The sequence below is a fragment of the Ranitomeya imitator genome, chromosome 2, assembly GCF_032444005.1.
Source record: "Ranitomeya imitator isolate aRanImi1 chromosome 2, aRanImi1.pri, whole genome shotgun sequence".
NCBI classification, from domain to species: Eukaryota; Metazoa; Chordata; class Amphibia; order Anura; family Dendrobatidae; genus Ranitomeya; species Ranitomeya imitator.
Genome location: NC_091283.1, coordinates 588,923,635 through 588,944,627, shown reverse-complemented (window position 1 = coordinate 588,944,627; position 20,993 = coordinate 588,923,635). Strand labels below are relative to the sequence as shown.

The 20,993-nt window shown below is 44.8% G+C and overlaps 1 protein-coding gene across 1 annotated transcript; it reads left to right on the top strand.

Moving 5' to 3' along the window:
* The first annotated feature begins 11,504 nt into the window (after positions 1-11,504).
* LOC138665114 (uncharacterized) lies at positions 11,505-13,688 on the top strand. The gene is made up of 2 exons (XM_069752311.1): positions 11,505-12,602; positions 13,077-13,688. The coding sequence occupies exons 1-2, from the start codon at positions 12,183-12,185 to the stop codon at positions 13,602-13,604; spliced, it is 948 nt and encodes a 315-aa protein (XP_069608412.1). The 5' UTR covers positions 11,505-12,182; the 3' UTR covers positions 13,605-13,688.
* Positions 13,689-20,993: the final 7,305 nt, after the last annotated feature.

Genomic DNA, 20,993 nt, shown 5'->3' with positions numbered 1-20,993 from the left:
TAAAGCTGAATGTGTGTGTGTGTGTGTATGTATGTATGTATGTCCGGGATTGGCATCTGCACCGTCGCAGCTACAGCCACAAAATTTTGCACAGTCACACGTCTGGACCCCGAGTGTCATGATCCCAATGGCAGGGGATCACAAAAGGACAAGCACAAAAACAAAACAAAAGCTCTAGGGTGATGGAACCTGAGCTGACCGCGATCCTGAACCTAAACACACAACTAGCAGTAGCCGGGGAACGTGCCTACGATGATTCCTAGACGTCTCGCGCCAGCCGAAGGATTAACTTCCCCTATCAGAAGAAACACAGACCTCACTTGCCTCCAGAGAAACACCCCACAGAAATAGCAGCCCCCCACATGTAATAACGGTGAAATGAGAGGAAAGCACATACGTAGTTATGAAAATAGAATCAGCAAAAATGAGGCCCGCTAAAGCTAGATAGCAGAGGATACAAAAGTGAACTGCGCGGTCAGCGAAAAACCCTTCAAAAAACCATCCTGAAATTACTTGAACTCATGTGCCAACTCATGGAACATGAGGAGTAATTTCAGCCCACTAGAGCAACCAGCAGCAAGGAATCACATATCTGCAAGCTGGACTAAGACAAAAATTAAGCAAAACGTGGAACAGGAAAATCAAAACTTAGCTTGTCCTGAAGATAACAGACGCAGGGAGCAGAGGTAAAAAGACACGCTGATACATTGATAGCCGGCGAGGAAATGACAAAAAAGCCAGGTTAAATAGGAAACTCCCATAACCTGATGGAACAGGTGGACACCAGAGACCGCAGAGAACACAAGTCACCCAGTACCATCAGTAACCAACAGAGGGAGCCCAAAAACAGAACTCACAACACCCGAGAGCGTCATAGGCTATGTTGTGAGGCGAAATTTTAACCCCGCGCGTTCCAATTCACCAAACAATTTTGCCCCTATCTACATAATGGGGAAAAAAGTGAAAGGAAAAGTGTTGGAGGCGTCACAACTACAGCCACAAAATTTTGCACAGTCACACGTCTGGACCCTGAGAGCATCATAGGCTATGTTGTGAGGTGAAATTTTAACCCCGCGCTTTCCAATTCACCAAACAATTTTGCCCCTATCTACATAATGGGGAAAAGTGAAAGGAAAAGTGTTGGAGGCAAATTGACGACTGCCAGATGTGAACAAGAGCGATGGCGCCAAAGAGTATATACCGTACAGTTGCTAAGGTGGGGCCCCGACATGGGATACTCACCACACACGGGGATATGAACACACACACAAAATGGGCCACACACTACCACGTGCTTGAACACATATACCACCCTCAGCACACATTTCACCACACATACACCAACCTCGCCACATAAAAGTCGAAACACAAAAGTTGCCACTCAAAACTCGCCACGCACAAAACTCGCCACATGCAAAAACTAGGCTCACGCAAAACTCGCCACAAGTGCAAAACTCACCTCATGGAAAACTCGCCACACGCAAAACTTGCACACGCGGAAAAATTGCCACATGCACAAAAGTTGCAACACATGCAAAAGTTGCCTCACACAAAACTTGCACATACTCAAAAGGCACCACACATAAAACTCGCCATGCGCAAAACTCGCCATGTACAAAACTTGCTGCACACAACTTGCTACACTAACCTGTCACATGCAACTCGACACACAAAAAGTTGCTACACGCATGTTGCCACACAAAACTCATCTCACAAAAGTCGCTACATGCATGTCGCCACACGCAACTCAACACACACAACTTGACAAACGAAACTCGCCCTAAAACACACACAAGTCTGGTATTATCCTTCAAAAATAAAAATCTTAGTAATAAGCAGACAAACTACAAGAGCAACAAATGTACCATATAGGAAATACGGCAGCTGTGAGTCACATGACCTGTCTATTATGTGTATGTGTGAGCTAATATATACTGCCAGGGGGAGGGCTTCCTGTTGGCTGGGGATTTATCAGGCTGCCAATTTAGCTTACAAATACTGAGGTAAAATACTGAGCAAATAACGTGTGAACGAGGTCTAATACAGGAGGAGATGACACACAGGTATATACTATATACAGGAGGAGATGACACAGATATATACTATATACAGGAGAGATGACACACAGGTATATACTATATAGAGGAGGAGATGACATACAGGTACATACTATATACAGGAGGAGATGACATACAGGTATAAACTATATACAGGAGGAGATGACACAGGTATATACTATATACAGGAGCAGATGACCTACAAGTATGTACTATATACAGGAGCAGATGACATACAGGTATATGCTATATTTAGAAGATGACATACAGGTATATACTATATAGAGGAGGAGATGACACAGATATATACTATATACAGGAGGAGATGACATACAGGTATATACTATATATAGAAGGAGATGACATACAGGTATATATTATATATAGAAGGAGATGACATACAGGTATATACTATATACAGGGGAGATGACACACAGCAGGTATATACTATATACAGGGGAGATGACATACAGGTATATACTATATACAGGAGATGACATACAGGTGTATACTATATATAAGGGAGATGCAAACATGTATATACTGAGGTGAAAATGAAAAGGTGTGAGTGCAAAATGAGAGGAGCGAGGAAAAATAGTGGAGTGATCGGAAAATGACAGATGTGAGGTCGAAATGACAAGTGTTAGGGGGGAATGAGAGGAGTGAGGGAGAAAATGAGAGATGTGATTGGGAAAATGAGAGGTGTGAGGGGGAAAACGAAAGATGTGATTGGGAAAATTAGAGGTGTGATGGGAAAATAAGAGAAGTGAGGTGCTATAGCTAACCACAGATATTTACTATGCCCAGGCAACGCCGGGCTCTTCAGCTAGTATCTAAATAAAAGTACACATATTTAGTATTGCCGCGTCCATAACGACCCGACCTATAAAACTGTCCCACTAGTTAACCCCTTTAGTGAACACCATTAAAAAAAGACAAAAAAACTATGTTTTATCATCATGCCGCCAAACAAAAAGTGGAATAACACGTGATCAAAAAGACGGATATAAATAAACGTGGTACTGCTGAAAACGCCATCTTGTCTAGCAAAAAACAAGCCACCATATAGCTCGATCACCGGTAAAATAAAAAATTCATATCTCTCAGAATAAAGTGATGCAAAAATAATTATTTTATATGTAAAATAGTTTTTATTTTTTTTATAAAGGAGGTATTGCTGTAATCCTACTGACCCAAAGAATAAAACTGCTTTATCAATTTTACCACACGCGGAATGGTATAAATGCCCCCCTAAAAGAAATTCATGAATTGCTGGTTTTTGTTCATTCTGCCTCACAAAAATTGGAATAAAACACAAACAAAAAATGTCATGTACCCAAAAATGGTACCAATAAAAACGTCAACTCGTCCCGCAAAAAACAAGACCTCACATGACTTTGTCAGCCAAAAAATGGAAAAATTATAGCTCTCAAAATCTGGTGATGCAAAAACGATTTTTTGCAATAAAAAGCGTCTTTTAGTGTGTGACAGCTGCCAAACATAAAAACCCACTATAAATAGTAAATCAAACCCCCTTTTATTGCCCCCTTTGTTAGGAAAAAATAATACAATAAAAAAAAAATGTATTTATTTCCATTTTTTCATTAGGGTTAGGGCTAAAGTTAGGGTTTGGGCTAAAGTTAGGGTTTGGGCTAAAGTTAGGGTTAGGGTTGGGGCTAAAGTTAGGGTTAGAGTTAGGGCTAAAGTTAGGATTACAATTACGGTTACGGTTACCACATATGGGATATCAGCATACTCAGGACAAATTGGACAACAACTTTTGGGGTCCATTTTCTACTGTTACCCTTGGGAAAATAAAAAAAATTGGGGACTAAAAGATAATTTATATGATTTTTTTTATTTTCACGCCCGGGCACTATAAACTTTAGTGAAACCCCTGGGGGTTCAAAGTTCTCACAACACATCTAGATAAGTTCCATGGGGGTGTAGTTTCCAAAATAGGGTCACTTGTGGGGGTTTCTACTGTTTAGGCACATCAGGGACTCTCCAAATGCGACATGGCGTTCGATCTCAATTCCAGCCAATTTTGCGTTGAAAAAGTCAAATGGTGCTCCTTCCCTTCCGAGCTCTGCCATGCGCCCAAACAGTGGTTTACCCCCACATATGGGGTATCAGCATACTCAGGACAAATTTCACAATAACTTTTGGGGTCCTGTTACCCTGGAGAATATTAAAATTGGGGGTGAAAAGATCATTTTTGTGGAAAAAATATGATTTTTTTAATTTTACAGTTCTACGTTATAAACTTCTATGAAGCCCTTGGGGGTTCAAAGTTCTCACCAAACATCTAGTTAAGTTCCTTGAGGGGTCTACTTTCCAAAATGGGGTCACTTGTGGGGGGTTTCTACTGTATAGGCACATCAGGGGCTCTCCAAACCCGACATGGCATCCGATCTATCTCAATTCCAGCCAATTTTGCATTGAAAAAGTCAAACGGTGCTCCTTTTTTTCCGAACTCTGCCATGCGCCCAAACAGTGATTCCCCCCACATATGGGGAATCAGAATACTCAGGACAAATTGCACAATCATTTTTGGGGTCCAATTTCTTCTGTTATCCTTGGGAAAATAATGGATCTGAAGTATTTTTTTGTGTGAAAAAAGTTAAATGTTAATTTTTTTTAAACATTCCATAAATTCCTGTGAAGCACCAGAAGGGTTACTAAACTTCTTGAATGTGGTTTTGCGCACCTTGAGGGTGCAGGTTTTAGAATTGTGCCACTTTTGGGTATTTTCTATCATGTAGACCCCTCAAAGTGACTTCAAATGTGATGTGGTCCCTAAAATAAAATGGTGTTGTAAAAATGAGAAATCGCTGGTCAACTTCTAACCCTTATAACTCCCCAACAAAAAAAAAAATTGGGTTACAAAATGGTGCTGATGTAAAGTAGACATGTTGGAAATACTTATTAAGTATTTTATGTGACATATCTGTGTGATTTAACAGCATGAAACTTCAAAGTTGGAAATTTGCAAACTTTTCTAAATTTTTGCAAAATTTCCGTTTTTTTCACAAATAAACGCAAGTCATATCAAAGAAATTTTACCACTATCATGAAGTACAATTTGTCACGAGAAAACAATGTCAGAATCACCAGGATCCGTTGAAGCGTTCCAGAGTTATAACCTCATAAAGGAGAAGAAACAACTGCACTCAGAGGGTGAATTTAAATTGCGTCACATGCATGAAATTTTATTGAGGAACACCACAGTAATTAATAAAGTGTTGAGGTAATATTTTGACCCCTTGATGGGTCTTTATCAAACCTTACTGAAAAAACATAGAAATGTAATATATTAGGGATCGTATGTCAAAGAGAAACAAATTAGAGTACCTTGTATATACAAGAAATATATACATATATACAGTTAATGCCCATAGAGGATGTGCAATATCTGAAATGGACACAGCTGCGAAGAAGGCTAGTGAATACGGAGGGGAAAAGCCATACAGAAAATCAATTGAATCTGGCATAAAGATATTAGTATAGTAGATATGCAAGAGGTCTAGACCATGACTGACCTTTAAAGTGGAGGGAACTAGGAAAAGAAGAGGACGGCGTCCAGTGGATGGCCACAAAGGCTCCTAGGGAGAGTAATGAAAAGTAAGGAATGTGAAGCAAAACATCAATAATAGACAAAGACCAGATACGTCAGTGCCGTAAATCAAAACATAACAAAGGATGATGGAAAGTACGGGGATCCGGTACAGCACGGACAGGGAGTGGGGTCCCCAGAGACACTATGAAAAAAAGGGTGATAACAAGGTCAAGGTGCTGGTGGCACTGAAGTGCATGGAGATGGCAGCGCCAAAGAAAACTACCTGTGGGTCCAGAGAGGGAGATCTGCAGTGGTTTGGGCCATCATTGGTGGCCAGTGGGTTGAAATAGTGACGCAACAGGAAGGGGCGGGAGGGAGCGTGCGTGTGCGCTGGCAGCCAACGTGGAACACAACATAGTAGGAGCGCATGCTCAATAGGAGAAAGCAAGGCACCTGCGCGATGTGCGCATCGGGAAAGAAGCGTAGGACACAGCGTAGTGGGGGCGCATGCGCAGTGGAGCGCAGGGAGCCAACATTGGAAAGCGGCGTGATAGCGGCGCACGTGCAGTAGGGGAAGGCACGGCACCTGTGCGCAATGGACCGGAGAGAAGCGGTGCCTGCGAGATGTGTGCAAGGCGCTATTTGAAGCAGCAGAAATGAAGCTAATGAGAACCAAGGGAGACAAAGGATAAGGAACATGGGAGAAAGAGGGGAAGGGGGGAGATAAAGTAGAGGAAACAGATGAAAAAGAAGGAAACAGTGAAGAGTGGAAATGACGGATGAAATAGATATACAGAAAACAAGGAATGCAAATATGAAAATGTGGAAGTATGAATGAAAAAAAGGGGAAAAAATAAAATAAAATTAGGAATAAAAATAAATGTGAAAAAAATGGTGTAACAAAATAAAGTAAATAAAAAAGTGGAAAAAATAAAAATCGAAAAATCAACATGAACAAAAATGGTAAAAATGTAAATGAATCAAAATGGACATCAAAATGTGAATGAAATAAATGGGGAGATGAAAATAAAAGTAAAAGTAGAAAAATAAAATGAATAAATAGAAACAAAAAATAATAAAAAATTAATAAAAATAAAAATAGGGTGAAAATGTAAAAAAAGAATGAAATGTAAAATTAAAAATGAAAAAATATATAAATAAATAAAAATAAAAAAATGGAAATTAAAAAATAAAGAATAAATAATAAAAAATAAAAATGAATAAAAATAAAGATCAAAAATGAAAATAAAACGAAAAAAAAAAAATGAACTTGGGTACTTACCCCAGTTGAACGTAGCAAATGGTTGTAGTCAAACTGCCTAAAAGTAGGAGGATAGGTTAGTGTGCTGGGAATACAAAAAAGGTCAGCATGCTACACATACATATCAACTAATTATATTAAATATGCATGACAGATACAGGGTACATGTAATAAACAATTCAAGCGAAAGAAGGTGGTAGTCTTGGGATCTATTGTATTAAGGGATTGATATTTCTGGAGGATTGCATTAATTTGAGATTTAATATTAGGGGTCGGATCAGAAGAAATTTTTTTGTATGTGGTAGTATCAGATAATTGTCTCAGAATTTCAGCTGAGTAATCAGATGTATTCTGCACGACAATGGCCCTGCCTTTATCGGCTGGTTTAATTATGATGTTCCTATTGGTTCTAAGTGACTCGATGGCTTGTTTCTCAATTGGAGTGATATTGCTATGGGTAGGGAGGTTGCATGTGTGGTTTTGTTCTAAAATAGTGTCAATGTCCCTCTGAATTAAATCAATGTAAGCCTCAGTGGCGTGATAAATGCGTGGGGGGGGGGTTGAAGCTACTGGTGGTATGTAATCCTAATCGTACAATGCTTAGTTCAGGGATAGGATTCTCCACAGCCGTGGGGATCCTATTCCTTGATGAGTCCTGTTGCAGTCCAAAGTGGGTCTTGAGCCAAAGATTGCGATAAAACCGTTGTAGGTCTTGAAACAATTTGAATTTGTCCCATGGTGGAGTAGGGCAAAAGGATAAACCCTTTTAAAGAACCGATAATTCAGCAGGATTCAGGGTGTAGGAAGAAATGTTAATAACTGAGTTTGGTGCCTTACGTGGGACCTCGTTGTCATGCGTTCTCGGTTTCTGGGCGGCCCTCCTTGTCGGTCTCCTCCGGAGGGGGTGTTGGGCCTCGAGTTCAGTCGACCGAATAAAAAACAGTTCTTTGATTAACTGTTTGTAGAGCTATCGAGCTGTAAGGCCCATAGTGTCGAGGTCCAGTATTTCCTCACCTGGTACTCGTGGATGCAGAGTCATTCCATCTGTAGACTCGGCTAGAAACATAATCCTCAGAGTCTCGCTGGAACTTGAACCGTTTCTTGTCCTGTAAGTATTTACGGTGCTCTTCTATTGCTTTATCTGTTTTAATCTTCAAGGTATTCCAGTCGGCGGCTGAGAGTGAAGTAGACAATTTTTCTTCAATAGCCGATAGCTTCTCCTCGGATTCAACGATTGCTGTTTGGAGAAAATCAATTGTAAGTCAGATGATGTCCAAAGAATACTTATTAAGGATCCTTTGGAATTTTTCGCAGTAGTCAGGTTTCTCAGAGAATAATGTAGGTCTTAAATGGCGCCTAAGACCACGTGGGATCCTGCTCAATCTGTAATATTCAGCTAATGTTATAGAATGTAAATCAAACGAAGCCAGCCGCCTCCGCTCTCGCTCATAGTCCTTAGTACGAAGTTCCTGGGCCGGGGTCTTCAGGAACTCTCCTGAGTTGGTTACTTTTGCAAGAATCCTTGTAGCTGCAGATTCGTCGAATGCGAAGGTGTCAGTAGACATCTGGGGCTCAGGTGCGGCCGCCAACAATATAGATTGGTTGTAAGAAAAAAAGGCATGCACTCTGGAAGTGTGAAGCTGGTGCAGGCTGAAGCTGGACTGGATCCAGTAGACTCATATATTCGAAGAAACAACCGCACTCAGAGGGTGAATTTAAATTGCGTCACATGTGTGAAATTTTATTGAGGAACACCACAGTAATTAATAAAGTGTAGAGGTAACGTTTCGACCCCTTGATGGGTCTTTATCAAACCTCACTGAAAAAAAACATAGAAATGTAATATATTAGGGATCGTATGTCAAAGAGAAACAAGGTAGAGTACAACAATAATATATACAAAAAATATACAGACATAATCCAAAAAGTATACAGACATAATCCAAAGTATGGTGCACAAGCACCAGGTGAACATTTTAAGTCGAGTGTGTATCCACAAATATATACAGCCAATAATATACGGTACAAGAAATATATACAGTTAATGTCCATAGAGGATGTGCAATATATGAAATGGACACAGCTGCGAAATTTCATATTAAACTGGACACAGAATTCAATGGTGACTGGAGAGTGGAATAAAGCATGTATGTACTGTATATTTTTTTTTTCACTTCTCTGTTACAGAGATATTAGCAATCAAAGTATTAAGCACCTATTGAGTTAACTTTTTTTATTAGATGGTTTTCAATGGGGACATGGTCTTCTTCTTCCTGTATGCTGCTGACCAATCATAAGCAGGCAGCAACTTTCAAAGGACAGAACACTCCCTCATTATAGTTTAGAACATATGTCTCAGTGTGTAAGATGTTAGACAGACAGACTGATCTCCTGGGATAACTTCCTGCATCGGTAAATTTGAGGAGAAGGGCCGTGCAACTAAGTTTAGCTGTGTCACATTACAATCACTTCTATCAGCTCTCCTGGTTACTGAGTGTGTCAGGATTCCCACTTGTGTCTGCTGTGCTCAAGCAACTTTAGTCCATGTGCAGTGAGATCAGTGCTATCATTATTTCTCACACAGACGTATCCTACATGTTCTGGACTTCTGTGTGAGATATAATGATATAATGATACTTAGAGATCTTATCTCTGAACAGGTAGTGTGGGGGAGGGTCAGTGCAGCAGCGCTGACAGTGCTATGAGACGAGGAGATCTGATAGAAGGGTTTGTAATGTGACACAACTAAACTCATCTGTGCTCACCCTCCATCCACAGGGACCTTATCTGAACGGTGTTACTAATTTGTGCTTTCTAATCATGTAGGAGGTTAGCCCAGGAGATCAAGCTGTCTGACATACATCTAACACACTAAAAAATCTGCAATATGCTATGGTGGGGGGGTGTTCTTGTTTCCTACTTATAATTGGTCAGCATCATATAGTGAGAAGTACACACCCCTAAAAGCTATCTATATGAGAACAACTACTTACACAAAATTTAACTTAATAGGTGTCAAATACTTTGATTGCTAATCTTTCTCCATCGGAGAGGCAAAATGAAAGAAAATATTGTTTTGTGTTATTCCACTCTGCAGCTACTATTACATTATGTGCCCAATTCAGGATGAAAAATTTGGCGAAATGTCTTCCTTAAGTCAAAATACATGCTTTTAAGTAAGAAAACAAAGTCTCCTTAGAGGAGGATGACCCATTTAATTTGTTACTTTTCACAAAACTTTGATATATTGCTGAAAAAAATAATGTGCCTATATTTCCATTTGTTTTTTGTTTGTTTTTATTACATTTTTACATTTTTATGTGGTCTCAAGGCTCCCATTTGACACATCCATTTTAAATGTCCCCCATTATGTCTGCCAAATTACCATAGCAACACAGATTTTGTCATAAGAGCAAAATAAGTGGGACATAATGATGTAATTTTTCATATTATGACTACCAATGAGGTACAGAATTGTTTTCACGCTTGTCACATAAATTCAGGACATTTTTATGAAAAAGATTTAGGAAACCTCAGCTATAAACAGCAGGCTTTGCAATTTATCATAATTACAGAGTGTGGGACTTACAAGGCACTTGTGGTTATCCACTAAAGTCTAATAAAGTGGAAATACAAATGTAAAGTTGTTGTTAGCACACAATAAACACCACTCATGACCCACATAACATCTTGGGTCACAGCAAGTATAGACAATACCCAAACTGTAGTAAGGGGAAACATATTATAGATGCCCTACACTAAGGGTACCGTCACACAGTGCAATTTAGATCGCTACGACGGCACGATTTGTGACGTTGCATCGTCGCTTAATTATCGTTTCAAACATCGTAGACTGCGGTCACACTACACGATGCACGACGCTGAAGCGATAAATTCATGACGTATTTGCGATGTAGAAGTCGTATGGGACAGTCGTACGGTCGTGTCACACACGACGATTCAGAGCAAATTTTGCATAATCTGTGCGTGACGTTGTTCACAAGGGGCGTGTTGTGCCACTAGTTAGTGTGGTGATAGGCCAAAGGTTCTGTGCACACAATTGGTTGGAAAATTTGTCACCTGAGCGCTATTGTTCCCAATGCCACTTCACTGCTTTCAAAATTTCCTTTCTTCACTTCGTACTTGGACACTTGGTGGACCTGGACATCGGAATTTTGTACCTCGCTGAATATACCACGCTTTGCACCGCTGCTTCGAGGTATGTAAACCGCTTGGGCGTGGTGGATGGAACGCTGTATGGACGGCATGAGTGCTTCGTTCCACCGCTGAAGCGAAGTGGATGGTACACTGTTGTGACTGGAGGGCTACAATGTGGCAGATGGTACGCTGTTGTGCTTGGTTGTGACTGGTGGGCTACAGCGTGGTAGATGGAACTCAGTTTGTTCGGCATGACCGCTTCGTTCCGCCGCTGAAGCGATGCGGATGGTACGCTGTTGTGACTGCTTATGACCGGTTGTGTCTGTTGAGCTAGAGCGTGGCAGATGGTACAATGTATGGTCACCATGAGCGCTTTGTGTGGCTGCTGTAGGGAAGCGGGCGGTACACTGTTTTGGGTTATGGTGGCCTATGGCGCGGCAGGTGGAAGAAGCGATGCGGATGGTACGCTGTTGTGACTGGTCATGACTGGTCGTGACTGGTGGGCTACAGCGTGGTAGATGGAACTCAGTTTGTTCGGCATGACCGCTTCGTTCCGCCGCTGAAGCGATGCGGATGGTACGCTGTTGTGACTGCTTATGACCGGTTGTGTCTGTTGAGCTAGAGCGTGGCAGATGGTACAATGTATGGTCACCATGAGCGCTTTGTGTGGCTGCTGTAGGGAAGCGGGCGGTACACTGTTTTGGGTTATGGTGGCCTATGGCGCGGCAGATGGAAGAAGCGATGCGGATGGTACGCTGTTGTGACTGGTCGTGACTGGTCGTGACTGGTGGGCTACAGCGTGGTAGATGGAACTCAGTTTGTTCGGCATGACCGCTTCGTTCCGCCGCTGAAGCGATGCGGATGGTACGCTGTTGTGACTGCTTATGACCGGTTGTGTCTGTTGAGCTAGAGCGTGGCAGATGGTACAATGTATGGTCACCATGAGCGCTTTGTGTGGCTGCTGTAGGGAAGCGGGCGGTACACTGTTTTGGGTTATGGTGGCCTATGGCGTGGCAGATGGAAGAAGCGATGGTAGGCATGAGCGCTTTGTGTGGCTGCTGTTGTTAAGCGTTTGGCACACTGGCAAAAGTATTGTTAATAGGACTCTTTGTCAACCATGTAATTTTTTTTTATAATTACTTTTTAGATGTCAAATCGTGTGGAGTTCATCAGGGATTTCATCGAGATTTATCAGTCTTTTCCCTGCCTCTGGAAAATAAAATCTCCTGAGTATTGTAACAGGGAAAAGAGGAGGGAGGGTTACTTACAGCTCATTGAGCTTTACAATCGTCAGGCACCAGATGAGGCAGCTAACGAAGCAGTTATTAAAAAGAAAATCCAGGCGCTCCGCACGGTGTGGAGGAAGGAGCTGAACAAGGTTCTTCAGACTACAAGGTCCGGAGCTTCCACTGAAGAAGTTTATGTGCCAAAACTGTGGTATTTTGAGCATCTTAATTTTCTGAGGGACCAAGAGGTGCCACAGACTTCAACGTGTCTTCGATTGTTGGCACCTGTGGAACCAATAGTTTCGGAGAACCACGCCGAGCAGGAGTCACAAGGGCAACAAGTAAGTAGCTCTTTGGACGAAAGTTCACCAATGTGTCCTATAATTACATAATTTTTCTATGCATTTTAGGTTTTATACTTCTGATTATCACATCAGTTTGAAGTTGTTACAAAAACATGTACACATAAGTAACCCTGTCGCAGTCAAGTATTATATGGGGAACTTAATATGTATGAAATGGAGATATATGTAAACCATACCATCTAAGCAATATAGAAAATAGTATCGCTTCAAGCTGCCGATGTACTCTTGTTGAGACTATTTAGACTATAAAATATTGGTCAGGTTCCCATAGCAGTCAGAACAGTGTAGTTCAAAGTATTCAATAAAAGGGAGGGTTAAAGAATATTACTAAGCATCAAATATATTATAATCTTTTTGTTACCTACTACGAATATATAGTTTGGATGCGGTTATGGTGGTACTACTTTTTGTTGCCGGGTTCATAACTTGTTTTTTTTTTCCCCCCCCCAGGATGACAGTGCGCAGGAGAGTACACTAGACTGTTCGCAGGACTGCACAACAACAGATTTAGTGGAGGCTGCACCTGCCAGGACTCAATCGAGGCAAGGTCCAAGAAAACGGAAAGCCACCTCAGACGCCTCAAATGAACTATTGAGCCTGGCAAAGAAGGTGTTGACAAGAAATGTTAGCCCTGCGTTAGAGGGGTTTGGACACTATGTGGTTGACAAACTGGCCAAAATGGACGACAACCAAAGAATACTAGCAGAGCGTCTGATTCTGGAAGCAGTAAACAAGGGTACTGATGGCGATTTGGACAAGAACACTTGTTTGGTCTCTTCCCGGCCAATACAGCGGACAGAGCCATCAAATTTCAATGGTTGGTCACAGGGTCAGACATCGATGCGACACAATCCTCACGTTTCCCACTTCGGCCAGCCACCCCCTAATAACTCCTACACGCCAATACCTTTACATATGGCTTCGCCCGTCAGGCACCAAAATTTTCAGCCGGAACAATCGTCGTATCATAATTTGTGATTTCCTAACTACTTTTACATTCCTTTTTTTTTTATTGTCTTGTTAAAATAATGTTTCAAATAAAAGCTTTTATTATAAATTCTATCACTACTTTTTGATTGGTGTGTCTCAATCACAGCACTGTATGAGGGAACAAATTAACGTAACAAATTCATGTACAGTTAACTAAAAAAAAAAAATCGAATGAAAGTTTAACAAAATCTTTTAATTGGAACAACAAAAAATGGATTATTGGCCCGCCTACAACTGCTGGCACATGTCCCGCAGCTTCTGCAGCTCCTCCATTGCCACATTGTGCTGCTCCTGAATATGTGCCATAGTGTGGAGTAACTTGTCTATGCCGGCTTCAATATCCTCCTTGTTGACAGTGACGACAGCTGTGGGTCAAAAAACATAACATTAATAACACAGTAGTCTCCCGATGTGTCTTTGCTTCTGTGAATGAAAATAAAAAAAAAAAGTAAGCAAAACTGACTTGGGGGGGAAGGGGGGGGGTGGGTGTTTGGGTTGGGGGTGAAAGAGTGGGCCTGCAACAAAATCAAAATAACTTAATTGTGGGAACCTACTAGGATGTTGAGGCACGGAGGGCACTTCGGGATCTGAGTCGCTGTTGAATGCCTCGTGCTGTCGGCGGCGGCGCTGTCTCTTTGCCTCTGTGAAGGAAAAAAAAAAAACAAGGTCTGTCAGCATATATGGCAACAGTGGCTGCCGGGGGAGGGGGGGGTGTTAAGAGGGGACCTGCAACTTAATCCAAATCACATAATTGTGGGAACCTACTAGTATCTGGAGGAGTTGACCCGGAGGGCACAGATCCAGGAGAGGCTGGGCGGGATGCCTCGTGGCGGCGGCGGTGCTGTGTCTTTGACTCTGTGAAGAAAAAAAAAATTAAATTTTTTTAAAAAAGGTCTGTTAGCATATATGGCAACACTGGCTGCCGGGGGGGGAAGGGGACCTGAAACAAAATCCAAATCACATTATTGTGGGAACCTACTAGGATCTGGAGTTGACCCGGAGGGCTCCGGGACATTTGACCCTGAGGGCACAGAGCCAGAAGAGGCTGGGCGGGATGCCTCGTGGCGGCGGCGGTGCTGTGTCTTTGCCTCTGTGAAGAAAAAAAAAAAAAAAAAATTTTTTAAAAAAGGTCTGTTAGCATATATGGCAACACTGGCTGCCGGGGGGGGGGAAGGGGACCTGAAACAAAATCCAAATCACATTATTGTGGGAACCTACTAGGATCTGGAGGAGTTGACCCGGAGGGCTCCGGGACATTTGACCCTGAGGGCACAGAGCCAGAAGAGGCTGGGCGGGATGCCTCGTGGCGGCGGCGGTGCTGTGTCTTTGCCTCTGTGAAGGAAAAAAATAAAAAAAAAAAATAAAAAAAAAAAAAAGGTTGGTAAGCATATATGGCAACACTGGCTGCCGGGGCGGGAAGGGGACCTGAAACAAAATCCAAATCACATTATTGTGGGAACCTACTAGGATCTGGAGGAGTTGACCCGGAGGGCTCCGGGACATTTGACCCTGAGGGCACAGATCCAGGAGAGGCTGGGCGGGATGCCTCGTGGCGGCGGTGGTGATGTGTCTTTGCCTCTGTGAAGGAAAAAAATTAAAAAAAAAAATTAAAAAAAAAAAAGTTTGTTAAGCATATATGGCAACACTGGCTGCCGGGGCGGGAAGGGGACCTGAAACAAAATCCAAATCACATTATTGTGGGAACCTACTAGGATCTGGAGGAGTTGACCCGGAGGGCTCCGGGACATTTGACCCTGAGGGCACAGATCCAGGAGAGGCTGGGCGGGATGCCTCGTGGCGGCGGCGGTGCTGTGTCTTTGCCTCTGTGAAGAAAAAAAAAAAAAAAATATTTAAAAAAAAAAGGTCTGTTAGCATATATGGCAACACTGGCTGCCCGGGGGGGGGGAAGGGGACCTGAAACAAAATCCAAATCACATTATTGTGGGAACCTACTAGGATCTGGAGGAGTTGACCCGGAGGGCTCCGGGACATTTGACCCTGAGGGCACAGAGCCAGAAGAGGCTGGGCGGGATGCCTCGTGGCGGCGGTGGTGATGTGTCTTTGCCTCTGTGAAGGAAAAAAAAAAAAAAAAAAAAATTAAAAAAAAAAAAAGGTTGGTAAGCATATATGGCAACACTGGCTGCCGGGGCGGGAAGGGAACCTGAAACCAAATCCAAATAACATTATTGTGGGAACCTACTAGGATCTGGAGGAGTTGACCCGGAGGGCTCCGGGACATTTGACCCTGAGGGCACAGAGCCAGAAGAGGCTGGGCGGGATGCCTCGTGGCGGCGGCGGTGCTGTGTCTTTGCCTCTGTGAAGAAAAAAAAAAAAAAAAAATTTTTTTAAAAAAGGTCTGTTAGCATATATGGCAACACTGGCTGCCGGGGGGGGGGAAGGGGACCTGAAACAAAATCCAAATCACATTATTGTGGGAACCTACTAGGATCTGGAGGAGTTGACCCGGAGGGCACCGGGACATTTGACCCTGAGGGCACAGAGCCAGAAGAGGCTGGGCGGGATGCCTCGTGGCGGCGGCGCTGTCTCTTTGCCTCTGTGAAGGAAAAAAAAAAGTTAGGTCAGCAGTTCGCTGTGCCACATAGTACTTTTCACCGTTCATACTGTCCCATAGCTGTGGCACTGCAACGTTGAAACTGTCCCATAGCTGTGGCACATAGTGGCTCTGCAACGTTCAAACTGTCCCATAGCTGTGGCACATAGTGGCTCTGCAACGTTCAAACTGTCCCATAGCTGTGGCACATAGTGGCTCTGCAACGTTCAAACTGTCCCATAGCAGTGGCACATAGTGGCTCTGCAACGTAGAAACTGTCCCATAGCTGTGGCACATAGTGGCTCTGCAACGTTGAAACTGTCCCATAGCTGTGGCACATAGTGGCTCTGCAACGTTCAAACTGTCCCATAGCTGTGGCACATAGTGGCTCTGCAACGTTCAAACTGTCCCATAGCTGTGGCACTGCAACGTTGAAACTGTCCCATAGCTGTGGCACATAGTGGCTCTGCAACGTTCAAACTGTCCCATAGCTGTGGCACTGCAACGTTGAAACTGTCCCATAGCTGTGGCACATAGTGGCTCTGCAACATTCAAACTGTCCCATAGCTGTCCAACATACTTTTGGGTACCTGAGTACCAGGGGCGGATTATCAGAGGGTCAATATGGGCGGTAGCCCAGGGCCCAGTGGTCTGGGGGGGCCCTGGGCTACCGCACAGATTGACCCTCTGATTATCATCTGTGAATGCCAGCGGCCGTCGCCGCCAGCATTTATGTGCCCCCGCCGTACCCGGTGGGCAGAGAGAGGGGGCCCGCATCGGGCCCCTTCTCATCTGCTCACCGGGCCCCTTCCGGCGCTGTGGCGGTTTCCTATTGACGTGCGGGCGCTCGCCCGCACTTCAATAGTTAACAACAGCCGCCAGCCAATTCGAGGCTGGCGGCTGATGTCGGCCGCAGGCGCACACATCGCCGGCGTCTGACGTCATTGTCAGTCGCCGGCGAGTGTGCTCTGTTGGAGGGAGCTCAGCGCTGGAGCGCGGACAGGTGAGGAGACTTTGTTTTTTGTTTTTATAACGGTGGAAACACTGAGGGCAATGCTGGAGGACGCTGGGGCAGATTGCTGGAGGACACTGGGGCAGATTGCTGGAGGACACTGGGGCAGATTGCTGGAGGACACTGGGGTAGATTGCTGGAGGACACTGGGGCAGATTGCTGGAGGACACTGGGGCAGATTGCTGGAGGACACTGGGGCAGATTGCTGGAGGACACTGGGGCAGATTGCTGGAGGACACTGGGGCAGATTGCTGGAGGACGCTGGGGCAGATTGCTGGAGGACGCTGGGGCAGATTGCTAGAGGACACTGGGGCAGATTGCTGGAGGACACTGGGGCAGATTGCTGGAGAACACTGGGGCAGATTGCTGGAGGACACTGGGGCAGATTGCTGGAGGACACTGGGGAAGATTGCTGGAGGACACTGGGGCAGATTGCTGGAGGACACTGGGGTAGATTGCTGGAGGACACTGGGGCAGATTGCTGGAGGACACTGGGGCAGATTGCTGGAGGACACTGGGGCAGATTGCTGGAGGACACTGGGGCAGATTGCTGGAGGACACGGGCAGATTGCTGGAGGACGCTGGGGCAGATTGCTAGAGGACACTGGGGCAGATTGCTGGAGGACACTGGGGCAGATTGCTGGAGGACACTGGGGCAGATTGCTGGAGGACACTGGGGCAGATTGCTGGAGGACACTGGGGCAGATTGCGGGAGGACACAAGGGCAGATTGCGGGAGGACACTGGGGCAGATTGCGGGAGGACGCTGGGGCAGATTGCTGGAGGACGCTGGGGCAATGTTAGAGGACACTGGGGCAGATTGCTGGAGGACACTGGGGCAGATTGCTGGAGGACACTGGGGCAGATTGCTGGAGGACGCTGGGGCAGATTGCTGGAGGACACTGGGGCAGATTGCTGGAGGACACTGGGGCAATGCTAGAGGACACTGGGGCAGATTGCTGGAGGACACTGGGGCAGATTGCTGGAGGACACTGGGGCAGATTGCTGGAGACACTGGGGCAGATTGCTGGAGACACTGGGGCAGATTGCTAGAGACACTGGGGGAAATGCTGGACATACTGGGGCAGATTGCTGGACACACTGGTGGTAATATTCTGGACACACTGTCTGGGGGCAATGCTGGACGCACTGGGGCAGATTGCTGGACGCACTGGGGCAGATTGCTGGACACACTGTCTGGGGGCAATATGCTGGACACACTGGGGCAATATGCTGGACATACTGGGGCAGATTGCTAGACACACTGGGGCAGATTGCTGGACACACTGGGGCAGATTGCTGGACACACTGTCTGGGGCAATGCTGGACACACTGGGGGCAGATTGCTGGACACTGGGGCAATATGCTGGACATACTGAGGCAGATTGCTGGACACACTGGGGGCAGGACTGGAGGCATGGGCATGATTGGAGACACGGGGCAGAATGAAAGACATGGGGCAGGATTGGATCATGGGGCAGGATGGATACGATACAGATGGGGCAGGATGGGGAGATCATATGGGGTAGAATGGATACTCATGAGGGCAGGATGCGAGAACATATGGCTGGAGCCAGGAATGAGACACACGGGGACAGGGTGGGGAATATTATTACCATAGGGGCTAATTAAGGGATATTATTACTGCAGTGATGTATTTATTTTATTTTTTGAGTATACTGTTTTAAATGGGGGTCGGTCCTGTTACTGTGCAGAGTGACACTATATCGCCTTTTTTCTTCATGTGGTGTAATGTAGAAGTTGTGAAAAATTAAGTAATGTGTTCTACAAGCGGAGCTTGAGATAACTGTGTTATTTCCTGCAGAAACGAGTCCTGGCTGGAAGAAATGATGGCGGTCCGTGCTGGATGAAAGATGAAGGACTTCACCTAGAGACGTCACTGGTGAGTCAGTGTTACCTATACACTGACACTATACACTGTATACTATATACAGAGGTCCTGTGTATAATACCACCAGTGATCTCTGTATTACCTCTACACAGACACTGCATACTAAGTACAGATCTCCTGTGAATACTGGCACTTATGGTGATAGTATTGTGTTGTTGTTTTTTACTGATCAGTATTGTAGTATTCAGTCACTATGTGGTGGTAATATGTGGTCTGGACATGGTGTTGTGGTATTTGTCCCTTGTATGTGATATTTGGTCGCCAAGTGGTGGTAATATGTGGTCTTGACATGGTGCGGTGGTATTTGTTCCTTGTATGTGATATTATTCGATCACTGTGGTTGTAATTTGTGGTCTTGACATGGTGCGGTGGTATTTGTTCCTTGTATGTGATATTATTCGATCACTGTGGTTGTAATTTGTGGTCTGGTCATGGTGCGGTGGTATTTGTTCCTTGTATGTGATATTATTGGTCAAAATATGCCTAAATTGTATTGCAGATTTTAACAAATATTTAATAGGTTACAGTAGAGTAGGGCCTGGCCATTTTTCTGGAATAATCTGGTTCGGGTATATCATGACCCCTGTCACATGACCCCCGTCACATGACCCCCGTCACATGACCGGGGGGGAAGGGGCCCACAGTGTCTGAACAGCCCGGGGCCCTGGCTACCCTTAATCCACCCCTGCTGAGTACTAACCTCTGCTAATCTCCTGGCGAAGCTCCTGCAGGCGCTCTGGCCTTTTCGACTTGAGATCGCCCCATTTTTTAACAATCTGGGCCTTGGTCCGAGTTATCCCAAACCGCTTCCTGAGGCCCTCAGACACCACACGGACAACTTCCTCCTTGTGCTGGTTGCGGTGCAGCACCATCCCTGTGGTTTCATACTGCATCCTATCCATTGTTCCAATAAGGAACTTGAGCTCTGGGATGCCCATAGGTGGACCACGGCGACTGGCAGCCATTATCATGATGTCAGGGGACAAAAACAAGCTAGGGCAGGCACGCAGGAACGCTGTAACGTCATCACGCCGTCATAGACCACGAGCGTACATTACGTGCCGCTCCGGCGTTATATAACGATACTTCGAACGGCATTTACTATGTGCGTTCCTTTCTTAACGCTCAGTCGTCACAAATGTGACGCTGTTCATAAACGGCAACGCTATTGCGATGCCAATGGCGCGGCAGGACGGCGGAGCGCAGCTCCTCCTCTGGGCGTTGCTCTTCAGGGTCATTCCATCTAAAATGGCGGCGAGAATGCGTTCTGCTCCTCTGGGGCAGCCAGAACTCCTTTTTTTTATTTCTCAGATGGATGCCATGGATTACGAGGGTCTGGAGAGCCGCCCTGCCCACCCACACATCCACAAGCGAGAAGTGCTTGGACAAATAACAAGAATGATGGAGAGGAGGTTTGGTGTCTGCCGCAGTCAGCTTCAGCTGCGTAAAAAATGGGCTGACCTCCGCTATAAAACGCCACAAATGTTTGCGGAGTTGCGTGCGGAGGCAAGGCGAGGCAAGTACTAGTATGGGGGGATTGGGAGATGCATGCTGTCAGGAGGGGGGGGGGGGGTTTGGGAGGGAGTCTTGCGCTCATGGTTGCCAACGTGACCTCAAATGCATTAAAACACATGCCCCGGTTTTGTACAATTTAGTTATTCTCCAAGCAGAATATGCGTTGTCCGTGAGAAAACTTGTCGGGTTCCCTAATCTCAACCTCCATCTTGAAATTATTAAGATGTCCATAATTTTTACTTTCTCAATTTCCCATAAATATTAACGGAGGAGGTTGGCCTACAGATGAAATAATACGTTTTCCAAAGACAGGAAGACCATTGAACCCCAGAGCCCACAGACATGTCAGAGTATCGCACCCCTGTAAAGTGTGATCTCTATTTTATGT

Bases quoted from the DNA above. Each gene is read 5' to 3' on its own strand.
- LOC138665114 (XM_069752311.1), top strand. From the start codon at position 12,183: ATGTCAAATCGTGTGGAGTTCATCAGGGATTTCATCGAGATTTATCAG. The intron at 12,603-13,076 runs GTAAGTAGCTCT...TCCCCCCCCCAG, and splicing joins AGGAGTCACAAGGGCAACAA to GATGACAGTGCGCAGGAGAG.